The sequence below is a fragment of the Passer domesticus genome, chromosome 1 (assembly GCF_036417665.1).
Source record: "Passer domesticus isolate bPasDom1 chromosome 1, bPasDom1.hap1, whole genome shotgun sequence".
NCBI classification, from domain to species: domain Eukaryota; kingdom Metazoa; phylum Chordata; class Aves; order Passeriformes; family Passeridae; genus Passer; species Passer domesticus.
This window is the reverse complement of record NC_087474.1, coordinates 124,495,161-124,517,560: the sequence shown is the minus strand read 5'-3', so window position 1 is coordinate 124,517,560 and position 22,400 is coordinate 124,495,161. Positions and strand designations below refer to the sequence as shown.

The following is a 22,400-nucleotide window of genomic DNA, read 5'->3' as shown; positions in this document are numbered from 1 at the left end:
CTGGAATACAGCCATGTCATTTCAGGTCTCTCCCATAACAAAAAACTAACTAGATCCTAAACCATTGCCCATTATACAGAAAACCATTTTTATATATTAAAAAAACACAGTTAAGAATCAGATTAGAAGCAAACCCATGTTCATAAAGCTACCATGCCTGAACTACCAGAAAAAGAAAAAAAGTCAGTGAATGACAATGACCAATGAAATAGGGAATGTAAAGGGACAAGAACTGTTGAGCACAAGGCAGTCTTGCACAGTCAGTCTCTGTGGCTGAGATCATCCTGAATTCCTGAGTTTAAGCAGATGAAAGCATGTGGAAACACAATTCACAGAAGGCACATACAGGCGTCTTGTATAACGCCAAGGGGGTTTCACTGCTTTGCTTACGGATCGCACAGCCTACTTTGTTTTTTGGTGCTCAAAGAGGAGCTAAATGTTAACACCAGTCCTCAGCTGAGTCTCTTAGTTTTCTCCTACAGTTTGTTTACAACTAACTGCTGAGTCACCAGGCAGCTGAGGCATTTCCAAAGACTCTAAATCAAATACCAGAAACAAACTTCTTGATTGCTATGAAATCTACCTGGCCTGCAAGGCCAGTGGCATATCTTCACGGGCTGGAACACTGTGTGAAACCACCACAGGAACTGAAGAGGACAGTGACCATCCACTCTTCATGTCCATTGTCAGAACTTTGAGTTTAATTACCTTCATCTGAGGAAGAGCAGTAATACCTAGACTACCACCATCATCTTGGCAACTGTGCACAACATAAATTGGCTCTATTAGAATACTTAAAAGGCTCACAGAAGATCTAAACAAAAGCAAAACCAACTTGCCACTACTGACATATTCAATTCACTTCAAGAATAATCACTGCAGTAGTTTTAATTAACTTCCTGTAGCAACTCAAGAATACAAGCCACAAGAATTAAAAAAAACCTAACCAAAAAGCCAACAGTAAATTTGTGAGCCGTTTTCCTCTGTGTTCCCTTTCTCTTACTCTTCTGATATTTGGCTCTTAAGCAGCTGCAACAACTTCAGAAATGACACATCCATTCTGTATTTCACATTTCAAGCAACATTTCAAATTCAAGAGTGCAGCACAGACCCTTACACTAAGAATATTTCTTTGTAAAAGTTTAATCAGTATACAATCAATATACCAAAGCAACTGTAAGCTGCAGTCTACCACTTTAGTGACTGCAGTTTTTAGAGATGCACCAGAATTGGCCACCTGTTCTGAACTGTCATTCTGAACTGTGCACTACCATCTTGCATCACCCCAACCTGACAAACCTCTTCTTACTTCTCCTGAATTTGCACAGGTAATATCCTGTCCTAGTTTGATGAACTGTCACTCAAGTAAACACTGAACAAAAATCAGAATTTTCAGTTATCATCTACAGCCTAAGGCTTTCAACATGGTCATTATAGCTGTGATATATTTCTAACGATTCACCTGTACTACAGCTGCTACTGCAGAAGCCTAAAAAAGCTTTCAGAGTTTAAATGTACATTTAAAAAGCAGATAAAAGTCACAGAGTAGTTGCACCCAGTGTATTTAACAACCTCATGTGTAATGCAACTACAATGTATAATTATACTCCACCAACAGATAATTTGGTTCATAGGTATGAAGTACAATTATGAGGGCACCCCCGGAATAGCACCTAAAAAAACAGGTGTGTCATCTAACTTATGAAATAAGGTATTTAGACAGGTATGAGGAAAACAACAAGGAAAACACACAATTCACAGGCACAATGGTTAACTAAGTGAGCCACCTTGTCTTGACAAGAGTTTGATGAAAGTATGCTGCTCCCATCCATACTAGGCCGAAGAAGCATAAAATATATTATTGGCAAAGGGGCTTCAAGCAGCAATTCCTCTCAGCATATGGCTACAACAACAGCATTTGTAAGCATTATTATTTGTCGCACAGCAGCCAGTTACAAACAGAATGGAGTAAGTTTTTGAGAAATGTTCAAGGGTAGGTTGGATGGGGTCTTGAGCAACATGGTCTGGTGCAAGGTGTCCCTGCCCATAATAGGGGGTTGTGACTAGATCATCTTTAAGCCCCATTCCAACCCCTTGACATTCTATGATTCAGTAAGTTTTTAGAAAGTGACAAGACACATCTGGAAAAGCAGTGGTGTGAGTACATACATACACATAAAAAAGAAATGGCTTTAAATTAGACTGGAAGAGCTAGGGCTTTTAATTCTCCTTGGACAGCGTGTCTTCATACAGTTTGCTACAACAGCTCCAGCCGAGCCTGGAAAGAGCATCCTTGCAGCCTGAGCTGAAGGAAACTCGCAGCAATAAGACAGAAACTCATCACAAAACTGCGGGGAGGAGTGCGGCCTCGCTGCCACAAGGCTGCAAACCACGGGCACTACCCAGGTCTAAGTTTCGTTGTGACAGCGCCTTCTCCGTCTCGGCTGGCCCGCTCTGCCGCCGCAGCAGGGCCGTGACACAGCCCGAGCTGCCCCGCGGCCCGTCAGCCAGGCCCGGAGGCGGCTGCCAGCGGCCCAAGGCCGTCGGGAGACAAGGCCGAGGCCGCGGGCGGGGCCCGGCGCAGAGGCGGGGGGGAGACACCGCCTCTTCCTCGCGCGGAGCCACCACGTCGGCGGCACTGCCAACACTGCGGAAATGGGCGCGGGGAGCCGGGCCTTCCTCTCCGCCTCCCGCCCCGCTCCGGCCCGGCCCGGGCCGGGCTCACCCACCTGTGTCTCCGATGATGATGTACTTGAAGAGGTACGCGTAGGCCATGGCCGCTCCCGGGCTGCCGCTCCCGGGCTGTCCCGCTTTCGCTCCGGCGTGACGCGCGCGCTCGCCGCCCGGGCTCGCGCTGCGGAGAGGCGGAAACGGGTTAACGGCCCCCGGGCGGCGCCTCCGCCCGCTCGCTCCCTCCTACCTCCGCCCCCGCGCCGCCGCTGGCGGAGGGGCTCTGCTCGCTCGGTCCTGCTGCCCGCCCTCCCTCGCTCCCTCCCGCCGCGGCCCCGCGGGCGCCGGGAAAGCCAGAACGCGGCGGCAGCGGCGAGAACAATAAACAGGCGCCGAGCGGCCCCCGGACCCTCCGGCAACGTCAGCGCCCGCCCCCTCACGCCGCCCCGCCTCCGACCCGGAAATGCTGAGGCGCGAGGCCGCCTCCCGCCGCGCGCGGGGCGGAGCCTCGGCCTCGCCACCGGGGCTCTGAGGGCGGCGGCGGCGGCGGCGGCGGCGGCGGCGGCGGCGGCGGCGGCGGCGGCGGCGGGTCTGAGGGTCTGGGGGGCTGCTGTCCCTGAGTCCAGAACCCATCAGGCTGAGAAAGATCTCTGGGGTCGTTGAGTCCCACCCATGACCAAACACCACCATGAGTGCCGCATCCAGTCTTTCCTTACCAGGGACGGTGACTCCACCGCCTCACTTGGCAGCCCATCCCAATGTCTAAACACCCTTTCCGTGAAAAAGTTCTTCCTAATCTCCAGCCTTAATCTCCCCTGGCACAGTTTGACACATGTCGTGTCATACTGTCGCTGGTCACCTGGGAGGGGCAGCCGACCCTCACCTGGTTGTAACCTCCTTTCAGGGGGTTGTAAAGCCTCGTTTGTCCAGGCTAAACCCCAGCTCCCTCAGCCGCTCCTCACGGGATTGATAATCCAGACTCGTTGCCCTTCCTTGAACCAGCTCCAGCACCCCAATGTCCTTCCTAAATTGAGAGGCCCAAAGCATAAACCCTCTGAGAACAGCCAGCAATGAGCTGTTTGGTACAAGTTTATCTTCATCACATGAGTTCTGGCCTGAAAAGGGTGTTTTCCCTTTCTGTTTTTGTCTTTCCTCACTGAACTGAAAGCAATGATCCAGGTGAGTAACCTAAATTCACAGCTGGTGTTTAGGACTTTTTCTTCTCATGATTTCATGGGATTGGTGAGCTGGAAGATGCTTCAAGGTCTTCCATAATCTCAGCTGCTTCATGAAGCGTCCGGTGTACCCTGACCTTTGGAGCTGGAGCAGTCAAAGGCAGCCTGGCTCACGTATCACATCTGTACTGAGGTGACACCAGATGCCTGGCAAGGGTAAACGTGGCAGGACACTCCAGTCAGATCCTGCTGGTGATGCTTTGGGACTCCCTTCAGCTCAGCTGTTTGTGGGCTAGGGGTACTGTTCAAGAGCCATTGGCACATTCTTCATATAAACTGACATTTTACTCCCCTTCTGCCTGGTAGAATGGGAGTAAAAGGTGCCTGTCTTTTGACTTTGTACAGGTTTTTATTTGTGGTCAACAGCTTGGACAACATTGACCTACATGGCTTCTAACAGATGTGCATCCAACTTGTAAAAACCTTCAATAAAGCTTATTGTGCCAAATCCTGTTGTCATATTTCATGACCTGAAACCCAAAATGAAGCTTTAAAAAAAAAAAACAACAAAAATCCTGTCTACTGTGGATGTGCAAAACCCGCCTCCCCCAACAACTACAAAGTGGAAGGAGCTTCTTTATATATTATAAACATATCTACCTTTTCCACATGAAAAATTCTAACCACTTGTCAGGTGTTTGCGTCCTATTTTTTTTCTCCTCTGTACTCAACTAATTTCTCAATGCTATTTATTAAGTGTAGAGCCCAAAACAGCAGTTCTCTAACCAGCCTCATCATCTCAAAATTGGCAAACAAATATCTCCAGTCCTGGCCCTCTCTGAATGTGGTGGGGGTTTTTTTTTGTTTTTGTTTTTTGTGTTTTTTTTTTTTTTAACCAACAACATCTGAATTTAATTTTTGATACTAGATCCCTATTCTAAACAGTTACTACTCAAATGTATCCATACATTTGGTATTTCCCTATTAGCACTGTTTTTCCTCTTGCTAGATTTCAATAATTTTGATCATGGCCACTCAGATTTTTTTCTCTTTTCATATTATCTCTGCCATTTTGTTACCCAGGCTGTTCATAACAATATTGAATAGGTCTTGCATGGACAAGACAGAACATTGAAAAGTGGCATGTGAAATTTTCTCCTAGTTTGAAAACCCTCTCCAGACTGAAAAGAGCCATTTCTCTATTATTTTAGTTGCAAATAAATATATACTTTTGTTAATCAACACTTCCTAGCCAGAATGAGGTTTCTCAGAGAAGCAGGTTTTTGCCTTGCTTCCTATGAAAGTTAGGCTTCTGTTTTCACATATCCCTGTGTGTCTCTGTTTCTTGCCCTAATTACGATCATGAAATCTGGCATCTGGAAGGAGCAGGGTACCTCAGCTGAAGGAAAGGCTGCAGTTGGGGTCAGCTGTCAAACCCAATCAAGAATTCACACTAAAACAAGTCTTCTCAAGTGCTCCCTCAGCAGCTAAGCCCTTCAGCTGGCATTCTGAACCCATGCTGTTGGCATGGGTTTGTGTGACCTCAACCACTGGAGACAAAGCTGTAGGAGATCAGGCTGTAAGCAGATAAGATCTCATCCAGTGTAAGTAAAGGTTGCTCTGCTAGGGATGGGGCAGCTCTGCTCCTCCTAATCTGCTTTTGAACCCTCCCTTGTTCTAGCTCTGTCAGAGTCATCTGCTGAATAGAAGTGACTAAGCTTTCATTTTTTCATATTAGCTTTCAGGCAAAATCATCCTGGGTCCCACAGCCACACCAACAAATTGAATAACCTCATCAGTTGGATCCCATCTCTGTCCATGCATCCTCACTGCTCCCAAAGGGTCCTGTGGTTGTGAAGGCTGAAGCTCACTCTGTGAGTCAGTCATGCAGACAGGTATCAACTTTCAGGAGGAGCTCTCCTGTAGCTGCCTCCCCTGTGACTGGCAGGATGAGGTAGAACTGTGTGTCCCTCACGTTTTCTTCAGAGCTCTGTTTTTGTTCATGACATGCTCCAAGTCTCCATTAGGACTATTTGGGGATTCCTACACGATTTAGCCTCAAAGGGTATTACTCTGAGTGTTGGTCAAGCCTTGACAACCTGTCCTCAGCATCCCAGGGTGTTAAGTTTCAAGTGTGTTTGATAGTGACAGATTTTTTAATAGGACTGTAGTGATAGGATAAGGGGTTTTAAACTAAGAGAAAGGAGATTTAGACTAGATATGTGGAAGAATATTTTTTTAGTGTGAGATTGGTGAAGCACTGGAAAAGATAACCCAGAGAGGTGGTAGAAGTCCCATCCCTGGCTGGAGAGGGCTCTGAGCAACCTGATTAGATTGAAGATGTCCCTGCTTATTGCAGGGGGGTTTGGACTCAATGGTCTTTAAAGGTTCTTTCCAACCCAAACTATTTTATCATTGTGAGTACATGATTCTGTGATTATGTTTACCTCATTGATGGGTTTTGATCTTGTGGTTCCCAAATTATGTGATCTGCTAGACTTCTAGACAAGCCAAATTGGCCGGATGTGATTGAATGAGACCTGGTAAGAAAAGTGAATTCTGTTTTGTAGAACTGAGATTTGCTGATGGGGAGAAAGTACAGACAGTGCAGAATGCCCAGCGAGATGGAAGGTGCCTTTAACATCACGGCTGAGCTGTCTGACAGCCAACAGATGGGTCTGACAGTTCAGAGGGAAGGCAGCCCTGCCTGTTTGTGCTTTGGTTAGCCAGGCAGCCAAGCTGCTCTGTGGAGCGCTTCAGGCTTTGGTGATGGTTAGGGATAGTTATTGCATCAGTGTTAGGGATAGTTTTTGAATCAGTGTTTGGGATAGTCTTTGAAACAGTGTTTCATAGAGGCTTGCAAGGATAATATGCAAGAATTTGTTGCTTATGCTGTGCCATGATAAATACAAGCTAATTTGCTGCTGGAGAAGAGACTGTTCCTTATTGAATATTATCAGTTGTTCTACAAATCTGAGATGCCTCCAACTAGAGATTAATGCAAAATTGATTTTCCTCCAAGTTATGTGTACCATATATCATGTTAAGTACTAACAAGAGACATGCAAACAGCTATGGTAGTCCTTTTCATTTTTTTATGTCTCACCTGCTAAATTTACCTTTTCCAGAGAAATTAATATCTTCTTTTGTTATGCATTAATAAATTGATAGAAGGTTACCATGTAGTCAGACTGACATACTAAAAAACCATATTAACCAGTTGATATAAAAGAAGCATTGGTAATTCAGTATTGAAGAATTGCAGTGGATTGTTTTTCTTTACTTTCTTTTTTTGTTACTTTTTTGTTTACTTTCTTCTTTTTTTGTTAATGTTATCATGACTGCTCATCTGTTAATGATTTTGCATCACATGATGAAATATTTCACTGTGATGACTGTCAGGATTATATTCTGGCAAATTTAGGAAAGTTTCTGCATACACTTTGGAAAACTGTAACTTGCAGTTATTATTTATTCTGTGTCACTCAGTTTTTACCTGAATTTTCCACTTAGCAAACTCACTTGGGGTTTATAGAAAAGCCTTAGGCTTTGCAGGATCCTTACCACTGAAAATACTATTGAGGGAAGAGGCTTGGAGTCGTCCAAAGCTCAACATACTCTCCAGAGCAAAGTATTAGACTGGATTTTTTCAATGGAAATTAAAACACAAAAGCAGAACTCTGGCATAACATTTGAATACAACCACTTTAATTATAGTTTGTACAGTTGTATCATTTAACTGTTAGAAGTATACCTCTAGCCACACTTTAGTCTAGCTTAAAATTTTTAAATAATTCCGTTGTATGGTTAAATTTTCTATACAGATGCTGAGTAGGAAATGTTATTTTCTGGCGCCTGTCATTTAATTTGTCTGCATGTCCTTCTTTTGAACATTGAGTGTATGCTATAATTTTTCTTATTTGTGAATTTTAATATTAGATTTGTATTATATTTAAGAAACAAGACAATGTACAGTATATTTTATTTATTCTAAATGTTGAGAATAGGACCCCACTTCATATAGAAATAAATATAGAGAGCAGATCCTGCAAGAAGACAAATTGCAGGAAGATCCACCTTTGTAAAGATAATTTTTAAATACATGTTAAGCCTGTTAAGGTGAACTGGAGAAAACTTCTGAGTGGAGTAGGTAGAAATCCACAGCTATGAGTGAAGTGTGGCTTGGGTTTTGCAGTTTCTAGATCAGGGAGCTTTGGCTAACAGCTGGATATGTGTGCACAGTTTACATTGGTACTTTTGATCTGGGGAAAAAGAGGTTTGGAGATCAGTTATTTTTTTAAAAAAACATTCCTTTACAATAGTGTAGTATTTAACTGACAGCTTAAATTAAATGCTTTTGAGTGAACTTTGAAAATAAAATGCCACATTTCTCCAGTCACTGTAATTATACAATGCTTTATTACAGTTCAATTACATTGATAAGTAATTTTTGGGAAAATTCAGTTCTAATAACTTTTTTTTTGTTTTGTATTCAAAATATAATCTTCAGACTAAAGGCAGTACAATAAAAAGTATAGTTCTAGAATTTCCAACTGTAGTCATATTTTAAGTTCTTTCTCCCCTGGAAATATTTGCATGACCTCTGCTTCATTCCTGTTTATTTATTAATGGCCTTTGCATCTGTTATCATTTCACCCTGTTTTCCTTGCAAATAACCTTGTTTTTCACTGCCTTGATGTAGTAATAAACAGTTTGATAAGACAGCCTGTGATAAATTTTAATACAATTTTCCCACAAAACTAGGGAAAACAATAGGATCCTTGAAATAGCCTTGACATGCCTAAAAAACTAACTGAAAAGATATGTTGATTTTTTAAAATAATTATTCTCAGGAGCATTAGAAAATATGTGCTTGTGTAAGAAGATTCACAAAAGCATGGAGTAGTAGTGCTAGACAATGTCAGAGATCCATGCAGAAGCCTGCTTAAACTGCCATCAAGGTAAATTTTCAGTATTTTTTAACTTTAGAGATAGTTTTTTTCTGAATTTTTTTAGATGTCTTTTAAAAGTTGTTTTGGCAATGCTTTCAGAAAGAGAAAGTGGAAGCTAAAGTTACCACACAGGCTCACAGAAGTGAAAGTAAACGTGAAGACTTCCTGTTTACTCACAGCAAGAAATTATAAAACTTTAGGGAACCTGGTTTGCTTGAAAAGGAATAGGAGTAGGCAAGCTTGGTACACTTTTCTAGTCAGATATATTTAATGGTTAAAAATAAAATTTTAAATTTCTTTTCTTCTTCTCTTCTACCCATAATGACTTTTTTTTTTCTTTTCCATACACATCTTTTCCATTGATGTTTTTTGATGGTTGTAGAAAGTATGGAACTAAGACTCTGGAAGGCGGCAGAGTTGCTAAAGGATCTGATTTGAGGATATATTAGGAACAGTGTCACAGAAATAATCTTTTCCCAACAACATATTAGCAGATAACCTACCCTACATTTTTTTTCTAGAAGGTGTAATAGCAATTTCTGGTAATTCTAACAAAACTGTTTGTATATAAACCTTATCTAAAATTGTGTTAACGTCTTTACGTTTCTATTGAAATTGCTTAAAATTTAACAAAACAAGATAGCATGAAACTAGAGTTATTCCCCTTTTAAGTACTTCTTCATTATGCATTCCACTGAATAAAATTCATCATAAATATTTTTAATCACAAGATGTTTTACTTCAAAAATACATGTGTAGGCTCCTTTGATATTCAGCTATTGCTGATGTAGAGGGCAGCATTGCTTCTGCATTTATTTTGCTTAATTTGATTGACTTATTTTTAAAACTCCAGCCATCTTAAGGTTATTTCAGCCCAATTTCCCTCACTTGTCTTCAGGCTATGAAGGTCACACCAAAGCTGTTATTGCCCACAAGTTGTGCCATTGTAGCCTTCTGTTGTTGGCTAGAGAGTCTTTAATTCCACAGATCAGACGGTGAGCAAGTATTGACTTTTTTCTTTTAATTCAGATGCCTCTATTCATTCATACAGTGTTTGAGAAAGGTAAACAGTACCTTCTAGAATGGGAAAAAACCCCAAGAGAGTGAATTGCAGTGGAGCACACTCCACCATCCCCCACCATCCCCAAGCCATCAGATTCCATTCATTTTAGATGTCAAATGGATGTAGATGTTCATTCCTACATGTTTATTGAGAACACCTTGTTGCTATGCTCATGAGATGCAAAGGAGTACAAAATTTTGGATGTCAAGTATTCTTATGTTTCATGGCAAAAACTGCAGCAGAAAAACAATTTGCCTGGCTTCAAGGCACAGTTGATTTTCATCTTGTTTCTCTTTGGCAGAGAGTCTCTTTTATAGTTCTATACTTTACCACGTTAAAGTGGGATTTTTCAATTCTTATTTCCAGTTCACAATGGAAAGAAGGGTTGTACCACATCTTTACTTAAGAAAGGTCTTTTCTGCTAAAACTTTAACTCAGATTATATCAATAACCACTGTAATTGCATTTTTTTTAACAATGACGTGTCACAGACATATTTTATGAAAAATCCTTTTGCCAGGGTGGTTTCTCCTGAGAAGCAGGGAAGCTTCAGCTTCTCCATGTTTTGCTGCTTTGGAATGTGATTTGAAGAATTGTTTACCCGGCATGTGAAATTGTTTTTACTTGGTGACCAATGACAGCCACCTGTGACGAGGCTGTGAGCAGCCACAAGATTTTATTATCATTCCTTTCCTTCCTTTCCAGCCTTCTGATGGATCCCTTCTCTCTATTATTTTTTGCATACTTTTAGTATTAATATAGCATTTTAATGTAATATATTATATAATAATATAAGATATAATAATAAAATATATCTTTAATGTAATATAAGATATAATATAATAAATCAGCCTTCTGAAACATGTAGTCAAGATTCTCATCTCTTCCCTCGCCCTGGGACCCTCAAACACAAGCATAATGAAGCTTGTTTAGTTATCACAACCTTCATAATTACTTAGCATAGGAAATGGTTGCACTTTGTGGCAGTGCCAAGCCCTCATCCCCATAAATCTTGTCCTGTGGTATGTTGACAGTCCTCCAAGGCCTATCGCTATTTACATTTTTTTTCCTTGCTATGTGTCTTGATCCTATTTTCTTAATTTTCTTCAGAATGACTTTAATTTCTTTTCTGTAGTCAAAAATTACATGAAAAACTAACAAAATGGCTTTCTGAGTAACAGTTTCAGTCATGGTATTTTCTTTCCATGTTTTCAAAAGGTAAGATGACCAGTCTTACAGAACTTCTTGGTGCTGTAGGAAAGACATGCACAGTATATGATACTTTAGAAAGTATGAGCACAGAGCAGTCTACATATTATAAAAATTAATCTAGTGTTTCAGAAATAAACCCCAAACTTCCTCCTTTTAGGAAATCAGCCATTTACCAACTGGCTAAGGCCATAAAACAATGGACTCAGCATGCTGCCTTATGTCCTATAGGGACTGGGAGCCCTACTCCTAGCACTCCTTGTAGTGGTTTTCTTTGGCAGAGACAGTAGGGGTATACAGGCAAGAGACTAACGTAATTTTTCCATGAACAGCAGTTATGTGGAAGTTATGTTCTTGCCAAGAACATGAACCCAGCCACATGAAGGGGAAAAGCAAAGCTGCTCCTGACAAAAAGAGCGACCATGGCCATACTTGATAAATTCTTTGGGCAGCAGCAGTCAGGCCATAGCCATCCTCTCATCCCCTCTCATGTGTAACAGAGAGTTAATTGGTTTTTATCTACTCAGTAAATGGGGTGCTGCCATGACTTCCCATGCTGAAGGGATGCAATAAAATTCTGCTGTCTTGGGAATGCAACTTGTCTTGGCACAGAAAGGAATGAAACAGCCAACTTCCCCAGAAAGGTATGGCAGCACTAATCTAATTCATGTGACTTAGACTTAGTAAAAATCAAGATATTTGTATCCTGATGACTCAAATCAAGGTATTAAAGCTGTTGCCTCAATTGAAAGCAATGAAAATGTATAGTTCCTCTGGTATAATGTCTGATGAAGCGAAGAAAATGCATAGAAAGGCTTAGGACAATGATAATATTTATGGCAAATGTAAATAAAGAAAGTGATGCAATGCTCAGTTTAAGTAGTATAATGTAATGTATAAAATAAAAACAACTGCTTTGGAAAAAATATGTTGATTACACTAGACACTGAAAGGAAGAAGAAAAGAAAAAGGAAAGATAACTACAGATCAATTATACAAATGGGCTAGTTTCCAAAACAAAGGGGCCATACAGAGATTCACAGTCTTATTACCATTTCCCAGTAAATTATTGCCTAATTTGTCTGAATTAAGCCTGCTTCTTGTTCCACTTTTATTGGGAAAAAAGTGTAATTGTGATCTTTTTGAACATTAACTGGATGGCTTACTGAATATTCCATTCATTCTGTCTCTCTTTCTTTCACATTTCATCTTAATAAGTTGATTTTTCTGTCAGTAATTTTCATTTAAATTATGAAAAAATAATGAAGATTTTATCTGCATGTAATATCTTAGATGAAAATTTTGCTGTAATAACAATGGGAAATATTTATTTTATGTAAGTCAGTTTGGAACATGGATTTGTTTCATCATTTGGAATATTTCAGTAGCTCAGCTTTACAAGCTCTAAGTTTGTGAATGTCTTAAACAGGCAAACATTTTATCTTATACCTCAGATATAGATCAGATAGGTTTAAATAGCAGACTTGCAGTGAGCAGATATTTGACCATATGTTCTGAGGTGAGTAAATTCCGTACATTTTTGTATAAATGAGTTGGCATCTGCCTTTTCTGCAAAAGAGAATCACATGTCTAGCTGATGCTTAGTAATGTGTGTGATCTATTTGAGTAAGAGAAAAATAGACTTGAAGTGACAAACTGACCACTAAAAAAGAGTACTTTGCTGAGCCTTATCTTAAAGTAATTACCCACAACTTCTCTAGGCAACCTGTTTTGTGTAAATATATATAAATGCAGCTGTTTGCAGTGAAGGATCCATGACATAATTTTTTTCATGTTTATTATCTTTATTTATGGGAAAATCTTCTGGCAGAAAAAAATATATATTCCTTATCCCACTCTTTTGAAAATACCCAGTTTTTTGTGTTTCCATTAATCCTGGACCTAATTTTCAAACTATTTAATAACAGGTACTTTCAGTACTTTTTGCAGCATAAATATTTGTACAATACTTTTTGCAAACTGCTGCCTCTTCGTGGAGGAAAAAATAAGTACTGCAGTAAAGATAAACTTAGCATCACAGAGAGAATATTGAGGAGACCAAGGTGCACATTGTGAATTAAATGCCTTAAAAAGTAACTGAGGAGCAACAGCCCAAGGCCTTCAGATTTCAGTTACAGGTGATGAGCATGGCTCAGAGTGTATTTAGCGTGTCTTGAACTTAGACTACTGACTAAGCGTCTAAATCTGTCAAAGTAAATCAGGTAAGCCCCTGGCAAATTTCCCCAGATGCTGAAGCAAATCCAGATTTTAGACTTGAGTAGAGCTGTTTGAATTCTTCACCAAACAATAATGGTCTTTACATCTGACTTTGACTAGGGATCCATTGAAAGGAAGGAGGTACAAGGGCAAACATAATCCCTCATCAGAGAAGGCTAACTTGTGGAAGTGCTGGATTAAAGGGGGAGTGAGCTCACCAGAGCCCTCCTCCAACAGTGGAACAAGGTCAGTGAGAGCTTCTCAGTCTTTTTTCCTCAAGACAGAACTGTGGAAGGGGAATGGAAGCCTGGTACAATATTTTTTATATGAATGAGAAATGAAAAAAAGGGAAGTAAGGAGACGGTAAGAATCACTTAAGCTCATAAGAAATTGCAAATCCAAGAAAGAGCCTTTTTTTTTTAGAGAGTTGCTAGTAACCACAGGAAAAAGAAGCTGCTGGAACCAGAGTGCAAAGGTCTGTTTTAGAGAATCTGCTTCTTAAGTAGCAGGCTTTGACAAGATTTGAATATGGAAAAGACACTTCACTGAATAATTTAGCTCCTTTAACCACATGGATTGTGGCAGCATGCAAACGTTTCCTAGAGCCGCAGTTACTCCAGGAAGGTTAAGAATAGGCTGTGGAGTAGTTTGCATATAGCAGTCTCCATTGAGAAACAGAGGGGAAAAACTACTTAAAATTTACTAATAGCTCATTTTTTAAAAATGGACAGAACATATGCTCAAGACTTCACTGATCCTGAAGGTTGACATGTCTTCTGTAATGACAGAACCATAAATTCTAAATGTTGGAACAGTCAAGTGTTCAGGGCAGCATAACACCTCCCTGAAGATGCATTTTGGCTCATGTGCTTTTCCTGGCATATTAAGTGATCCTGGAGCTGGGAAGGAGAAATTCCTGAGAGTTTAAATGGCAATAAACCTATCTGTGAACATCAAGGGGAAAAACGGGCCTGTCTTTGCATATACTGAAGAGTGATGTCTGTCTCCCAACTAACAGCTTCCTCTATGTATTGTTTTTTTCAATTTAAATTTCTTTTTTTTTCAAGTATCTTTTTTTTCAGTTAAGTAATTTAAAAAATGTGTATTGAAGCACACATATATTCCCATAGTTATACTGCCAGGGATTTGAATTAAAAGAGACAAGAAATAGATAGTTTAGATTTATATAACTGACTCAGGGATAAACATTGCAACTGCAACACCGTTCAGGAAGTCTGAATGTTTGAGGGTATCATTGAGGGTATCATATATGTGAATAATAGCTACATAAAATCTTTTCAGACTTTGTTTCTGTAAATAGCAGCTGTAGTAACCCCCGTCATTTAGTCTTCTGTGGAGAATATTCCTGCTTTACTGTCATTGTTTTATTGCCAATGAAGGTGATCTGAATAACATGATTGGCTTTTAAAACCTAACTTCACTGCAATTTTTTCCTACCAGCTACCATTTCAGTCTTTGGATGCTCTTGCTAATAGCAAAAAGAAATTCTGAGATAACCATTAACAACGTTCCCAACACCAATATAGTTAAATAACTATGGTGATTTGGTACTTCAGAACACAGAATCTGCTTTCCCCAAACCATGATTCACAGTTAATATTTACAATACCTCAGATATGAAATCTTAAAATTGAAACGATTGGTGTTTCATTTAACACAGTTTTGCCTTTTCATTGTTTTCATGGACCAACACTGACTGCTGACCACTGATTTTAAGGAGCTCTATGTTTGTGTCCTCCTTCCCAAGTCTGTAGAAATTATTAAGGTTATTTTGGTGCAGTTCCCTTTATAAATACAAGAACTGTTATGCATTTCAGAACAACAATGTTTAATCTTTGATGCAGGTTAATTTAATTTAGTCATACATGTTGACAGTTATTCAGAAGCACATGGTTTTGACATTGTATTTCTTCTAGATATTTGGAGAGTTTGCTTTGATTTATTTAGAAGAAACCTTGAGGAACCTCAGCAGTCGTGGCTGAACCATCACTTTCTCGAGTGACTGTCAAAATGAACAATTTAGGCTAGCATAGATTATTGAAGTCAGTGTTTCTTTTGTAATATTCTATGCTCATTGAGAAGCCTACATTACAAAATCTACTTTATTATACAGAAAGAAGTGTCAAAATCATTCTTACCATGCCCCCAGTCACATCTTCTGGTTAAATAATGTAAAAACAGTAAAGCAACTTATAACTGCCAACCTCTCTTTCTCCAAAACTTGGCTTGAAAGTGGACTTACATTTATAGGATGGAGAGTTTAAATTCACTTATCATGGGAAGTTGTTTTAAGTTGTTTTAAGACCTGGGACAGTAGCTTGTGACTTGATATTACTACTTTGACAGATTTATTGTTTCCTTGGTAAAAATTATGGTTAGTACTTTCTTGCACACTTTCTCAAGTATTGTCAAGATTATGGAAAACTCAGATATCGTAACAGGGGCAATACATGCATGTTAACAACTTTAACCTCTTGCATCAATACTATGCCAATGAACCTCAAATCCTTTGCATAAGGGTGGATTTCAGGCCAGTTTCTGTTAAGCAGGGATTTCTTTGAAGAATCACCAAGTTCCAGGTGTTCTTATGATGGCTATAACATTTTCTGACATGTACCTCCTAATCATCAGTTAAGGATAGGACAATAATAAAGCTGTTCCACATTGAAATACATATCTCAACCTGAAGTTTTGCATGATTTTTTTACCCACTGTTAGAATCTTCATGTATATTTACTCAACCAAACAGGATTTTTTTGCCTAAACAAGATGGTGTTTTGTTCAACTATTAACCCTGCATTGTAGGCTTTTTCTGTCTCTAAGGATGAGAAGCAAGATTTACCTGCTGAAAGGCTTGGATTTGGGCCATCTATTGTGCACCCATTGTTTTTTGGTATACTTTATAATTCTTTTTTGTTTTCCTTGATAATTTCATATATTAGGTAAGACATTATTAAGTCTTTTCTACAGGCTACTGCTCAAATTTCTCACATTCAGGCTAGGGATCCATTTTAAACCTTCAAAAATATTCGAATACACCCCTTTGACTGTTTTCGAAGCTATTTTCCCACACATCTCCAATAAGTCTTCATCTTCAAAGCAGCTATTCTCTGTGTTGGTAATCCAAGACACAAATTCTTACTTTTTCCAGATAGATTCAACCTATATATACTGAGTGTCCAATACAATTTCATACGTGTAAACTTGCCAGCAGTATTGCCTTTTCAAAATACACAACCATATAATATTCAAAATCTTTAGGTTACTATGTTTAATTTTCTCTTCTTGAGTCAGGGAGCAGTAGCATTCCTCCAAAATATTGCTGTTAAATTTTCAGTAACCATATCCAGTCCCTGCCACACTAGAGACTCTTTCTGGGGAGACAGTTCTCTTTCCTTTTCAGTCTGTCTAAATTATCAGAATGTAATGATGTCCACAAGTGCTGGAAGGATGAAGAACATATTCCACACTCTTGGCAAACTCAATTTTGATACAGTCATAGTACTTGCTGTTCTTTACTGTACTTTGTTTATAATTTCAGGAACATTGTAGCTATTGATCTAGTGCCAAGCCCAGTTGGGAACAATTAATTACCAGCTCAGTAGTCATGGTGCTTAATTAAAATAAGATTTCCCTTTATACTTTTATATATATATATATATATATATTTATGTCCACTCACAGTCTGACACAGTTTCTTTACTCTCCAAACTTTCAAGGCATATCCCTATAAAATCATCTTCCCATGGCCTCCAGTATCCCACAAACCCTCATCTTTCCCTCTTATATTTCCAACTAAATTAGTAATCCTAATTTATTCACAGTATTTTATTTGTCAGTGTTTTTTGCTTTGTGTCTGTTCACATGTTATTCTTCTGCATGGCATTTGGGATTATACTAGTCTGTAACCCTGTATCTCAGTCACTGGTCCCAAATCTACCTTTCACAGAATTAACACACATTTTTCAGTTATCCAGGATACCCTGGTCAAATCCAACCTTTATTATGATAAACGAAACCGATTTAAACTTACTTATCTGTCTTTTTACAGGGAGCTGTAATTTTATACTGGTTTATTTTATTTGATCTGGTTTTGATTGCTGACAGGCTTTCTTAGAACAATATGTAAATTTTAGTTTTTCAATTTACCGTTTCTGAATTCTACCTTCTCTTTTTTATTCATATTGTAGTCAATTCCATTTTATAACTCTTCTTTAAGTAATTTAATATTTGATCATGTGAAAATAGATTTTTGCTGTAATTCTATGCCACTCCTTTTCAGACTTCTCTAAATATTAATTCTTTAGCTAACACAAGAGTTCTCCTATCCCTATGCAAAAATATTTCAAGTATTCCTTAGATTATACTTGCAAGTAACTAAGTCTCCTGTAGTAACTTCTCCTGGAGCAATATTTATCAGGTAAATGAGACTCTTAATAGTTCAGCTTCTCCTGTCAGGCTTGTTAAATATTACAAGTGTTAATTTAAAATATAGAGGTATATTAACTTGAGGTGTGTAAAAACCCTCATACCATTGCTTGCATGAGTACCTGTCTTACCTGTCCCATTTCCAAAAAATGAATAAACCATGACTGCTTGCCCCCCTTTATCTCTTTCTTTCAGTTCAAATCCTGAATAAAATACAATATTTGTAAATATAATTTGGTTTCCTCTTATAGAACAGACAAGAATAGACTGGACTACTTCAGTTGGAAGAGACCTACAATGATCATCTAATCCAAATGCCTGAACAATTCAGGGCTGACCAAAGCTTAAAGCCTGCTCTTATGGGCACTGTCCAAATGCCTCTTACACACGGACAGGCTGGGGCATTGACCACCTCTCTAGGGAGCCTCTTCTGGGGCTTGACCACCCTTTCAGTAAAGAAATGTTTCTTGATGTTCAGTCAAACCTCTCCCAGCACAGCTTTGAACTGTGTGTCCTATGTGTCCTATCACTGGATACCAAAACTGGAGGAGATCAGCACCTGCTTCTCCACTTCCCATCCTCAGGAAGCTGGAGAAAATAATGAGGTCACCCCTCAGCCTGCTTCTCTCCAAACTAGACAGTCTCAAAGTCCTCAGTTGCTCCTCACAGGAAGTGTCTTCCAGCCCTCTCACCAGCTTTGCTGCTGTCCTCTGGATGCATCCAAAGACCTTCCACATCCTTCTTATGCTGTGAGGCTCAGAACTGCACACAGCACTCAAGCTGAAGCCACATCAACACCGCATACAGCAGGATAATTGCCTCTTTTGAGTGGCTGGTGATGCTGTGTTGGATGCACCCCAGAATAGTTTGGCTGCCAGGGCACACACACCGCTGGCTCCTGGTGAGCATCTTATCAACCTGCACCCCCAGACCCCTTTCTGCAGGGTGTTTCCAGCCACTCCTCTTCCAATTTATACTTGTGCCCAGTGTTTGTTACTTTGTTTTGGGTGCAGAATCCAGCATTTCAACTTGTTAAATTTTGTCCCAGTAATCATTGCCCAATGCTATAATCTATCTGGATCCATATGCAGGGCCTCTTGTTTCTCAACAGAGTCAGCAGCGTTTCCCAGATTGGTATGATCAGCAAACTTGCTAATGCTGCATTCAATTCTTAACTCCATGCTGTTGGTAAGTGTATTGAACAGACCTGGCCATAAAATTGAGCCCTGACAATTACCACGGGTGAGCAGTCAGTAGCCAGATGTAGCCCCATTCATACAACACTGTGAGCTCTGCCTTTCAGCCAGTTCTTCACCTCATGAATCTCTCAACCCACAGCTGGACAACTTGTCCAGAGGGAAGTTGTGAAGACCTGTAGCTATTCCACTAGCCTCTTATAACATGAAACATTTAAAATATAATTGAGGGAGCTGGGATTGTTTAGCCTGGAGAAAAGGAGACTCAGAGGTGACCTCGTCACTCTCTACAACTCCCTGAAAAGTGGTTGTAGTCAGGTGGGGGTTGGTGTCTTTTTCCAGGCAGCAGCTGACAGAACCAGAGGACACAGTCTTAAGCTGGACCAAGGGAAATCTACGTTGGATGTTAGGAAAAAGTTTTTCATGGAAAGAGTGATAAAGTATTGGAACGGTCTCCCTGGGGAGGTGGTGGAGTCACCATCCCTGCACGTGTTTAAGAACAGGTTGGATGTGGCACTCAGTGCCGTGTTTTAGTTGAGGTGTTAGGTCTGCGTTGGACTCGATGATCTTGGAGGTCTCTTCCCACCAATTCTGTGATGTCTGTCTTTCAAAAATGCTTGTTCTAAATTGGTCAGCACTTCCCGCTGAACCTACTGGCCAGGGACTTGACCCCAAAAGGCCAAATTAAGGACCAGTAGTTTGCTGCAAATGTAGTTCAGACATTGAAAACACAGATTAATTAGAAATTTCTCTCCAAAAAGCATCCTCTTCCTGCTTGCTATAATTCCATGTGCTATAAAGGCCATGTTTAAAAGGGAAGGACTGAATCAGGCTTTGTGCTAGTTTCTGGAAAAATACCCAAGACTGACCGAGTTATGTGGGGTAAAGTGACAGCAACAGTGACATCTGCAGAGCTAGTGCTGTCACTATCAGCAGCACAAATGTGTTCTTGCATTTTTTATGAGTTTAATTCATCAGAGGATAGAATGGATCTTTTGACAAATTCTGTGCTACAATTACAAGTCTGTTACTCAAAGAAAAGACTTTCTCAACTGAGAAATCTGAGACTTTGGTCATCTGTAGGCTGAATTGCTACAGTAATTTACACAGAAGCAAGAAACATGTAATCCAATTATGGGGAGTAATATCTAAATCACTCCTATTTCTTTTTTTAATGGTTTGCTTTGGAATCCATTAGGACAAAAGGGTCTTTATGTATTTAAAATATTAATAAAGTGAAAAATTGAAGTGATCATACTTAGTTGTAAGTGAACAAAGTGCATTCATTTGTGTTCCCTCTAAGTCCTGTCATTCTTTTGCTGAATATGTTGTCATGGTATCCAATATGGCCATGTCAAAAAGTAGTAGTGACAAACGATGATGGTTAGCAACATGTGGCAGATTACTTTTCCTTTTTGGTACCTAGTGTGGTGTTGAATGGGCAAAGATAAAGGTCTGTTTCAGTTTCAGAGGTAACAGCATTCTGAGGCTAACCTCTGAAACAGTGGGACCTAGCAATGATGAACCCACATGATGTAGAACAAATGTTCTACGTTTGAGAAATGAAGAGTCTTTAACTTATTGTTTAACCTCCCCTGTATCTCAGCTTCTATAAGACAGGTTGACATCTTTGAATTAATAACAGTTATTTAGTCAGATTATACCAGGCAAGATTCTGAGTCTCTCTCAATTAAGAAGGCCCTCAGATAAGGCCTTTGTTGTGTTCGAGGTCAAAAGAAACCCCTTTGCAGCCTCTGACCAGAAACAGGCTGCTGTCCCAAGTTTGCCAACATGCAAAAGTACACTGATTTAATTTCAAATGTTACATTAAATTGGGTTAGTTCAGACTGTGATAAAGGAAAGGTTTATCAGAGCTTCCCAGTCTTTGCCTGGCCTGAGCCTCAAGACCAAATATTCTAGCCAATATTAAGGGTGTAGAATTGCTTTCATATGAATGACATGAATGGAGAGATTAGTTGTCTTGAAAGAATTATTTTTCTGTACCAGACCTTTAGAAATGTTTTCTAGGGTGCTGGGAAATCAGTGGCTAGTCAAAAGGAAGACAAAGGAACAGTTATAAATATCCGTCTCCTTCCAAATCTGGCAGAAAAGATGGCAAGATTAACATATATGTGCCTCCATAATTTTTTTTCTGCTGTCAGTCACCCTTAATCCCTTCCTATCTTCAGGAGGCAGGAAAACACAAGGATATGAAGGGCCAATTCAAAGGGCAGGATAGCAATCCATTTTGCTTAACTGTACCACTGCAACTGTGAATGGAAAGAACATTCCAAAAATCTGCATATCACAATCTTAACATCATGACAGTAGCAACCACCCCCTTGCCTAACTGACCCTTGCTGTTTTCATAAGAAAGATAATCTCTGCCTTGTATATAAAAATGTTTAGCTGTTGTTGCCCCAATAACAAACTTAGATTTTAGCATAATTGCCTTGAGGCTATCCTAATTTGCATTAGAATCTTCCCCAAAACATGGAACTTTTCCTTTTGTAGGTTTAGCCATCAGCCCTTTTAACTTCCCTCTCTAGTCAGACAGACATCTTCAGAAAGCAAATCAGAGAGCTCTTTCAGATACCAGTTTGACCTACCATGCTCTGTAAACTACATACAGAGCTATGATTTTTAATTTGGGCAATATGAAATCAATGTCCTTGTGTCTTGGGCTTTAATTTTGCCGGTAATAAGCAAATAATGGATCTGTGGTACTATCCAATAAAAAAGTTTAATTTTTCTAAAACTTCTCCTGTAAATCTTCAATTATGGATTATGTTACAGATGAGAGGAAAGGACCAAGTCTCATACACATAAATAGGCTGCATGTCACCAACAATATCCACAATCATAACTCTGAATATAATCCTTGCCAACAAACAATGTCTGTCTGTGAAAGGCATTTTAGAATTTCTGAAGTAAATGGTCAATTCATAAAAGAACAATGTGATGGATTTTTTCCATGTACCCTAGATAAAAAAGGAACAACAGCTACTTAAAATGTTTTACATTTATTATTTTTAGGAAGAAAAAAACCAAGAATTTGGAATCACTGTCCAATCCCAAGGGATACTTATTCTGTGTCTAGTATGACCCTAATTATAATGATAATATAATGAAGAAATGTTCCCTCTCTTCCTGTAGCTGCACAGTGGCAATCTGCAGAAAATTGCCTTCAGCTGGAGATATATGAATATATGTTTTCTAACAGTGAACTGTGTTCTGTGTTCTTGTAATAGCACTTATTTTTTAAGGGATCACCTCGTGAGCTGCGATTTAAAAGAGAATGTCATGTTATTAAAAAAGTACCAAATAGCCCAAAGTCAAAACCAGATGGCAGCTTAATTTAATGTAGCTGAGTAAAAAAACCCAAACAAATAAAAACTCACCAAATACGAGAGGGCACCAATGTAGATAATAGTGTGAATTATAGATAATTGTGACTTTATTCCAAAGT

The 22,400-nt window shown here is 39.5% G+C and overlaps 1 protein-coding gene and 1 long non-coding RNA gene across 3 annotated transcripts in view; one reads left to right on the top strand and one right to left on the bottom strand.

The window, feature by feature from the left end:
• Window positions 1-22,400, bottom strand: part of RAB2A (RAB2A, member RAS oncogene family) — a 98,744-nt gene that overhangs the window by 39,449 nt on the left and 36,895 nt on the right. Inside the window, exon 1 of one of the 2 annotated variants that reach the window (XM_064387200.1) lies at window positions 2,730-3,100. The exons of the other annotated variant lie outside the window; for it this stretch is intronic. Coding sequence (XP_064243270.1) covers window positions 2,730-2,775 — 46 coding nt within the window. The 5' untranslated portion in view covers window positions 2,776-3,100. Of the gene's footprint in view, window positions 1-2,729; window positions 3,101-22,400 lie in introns of those variants that run through there. 2 annotated transcript variants of the gene reach the window in all.
• On the top strand, window positions 3,249-4,353 carry LOC135289486 (uncharacterized). The gene is made up of 2 exons (XR_010352256.1): window positions 3,249-3,849; window positions 4,251-4,353. It is a non-coding gene; the product is annotated as an uncharacterized LOC135289486 (long non-coding RNA).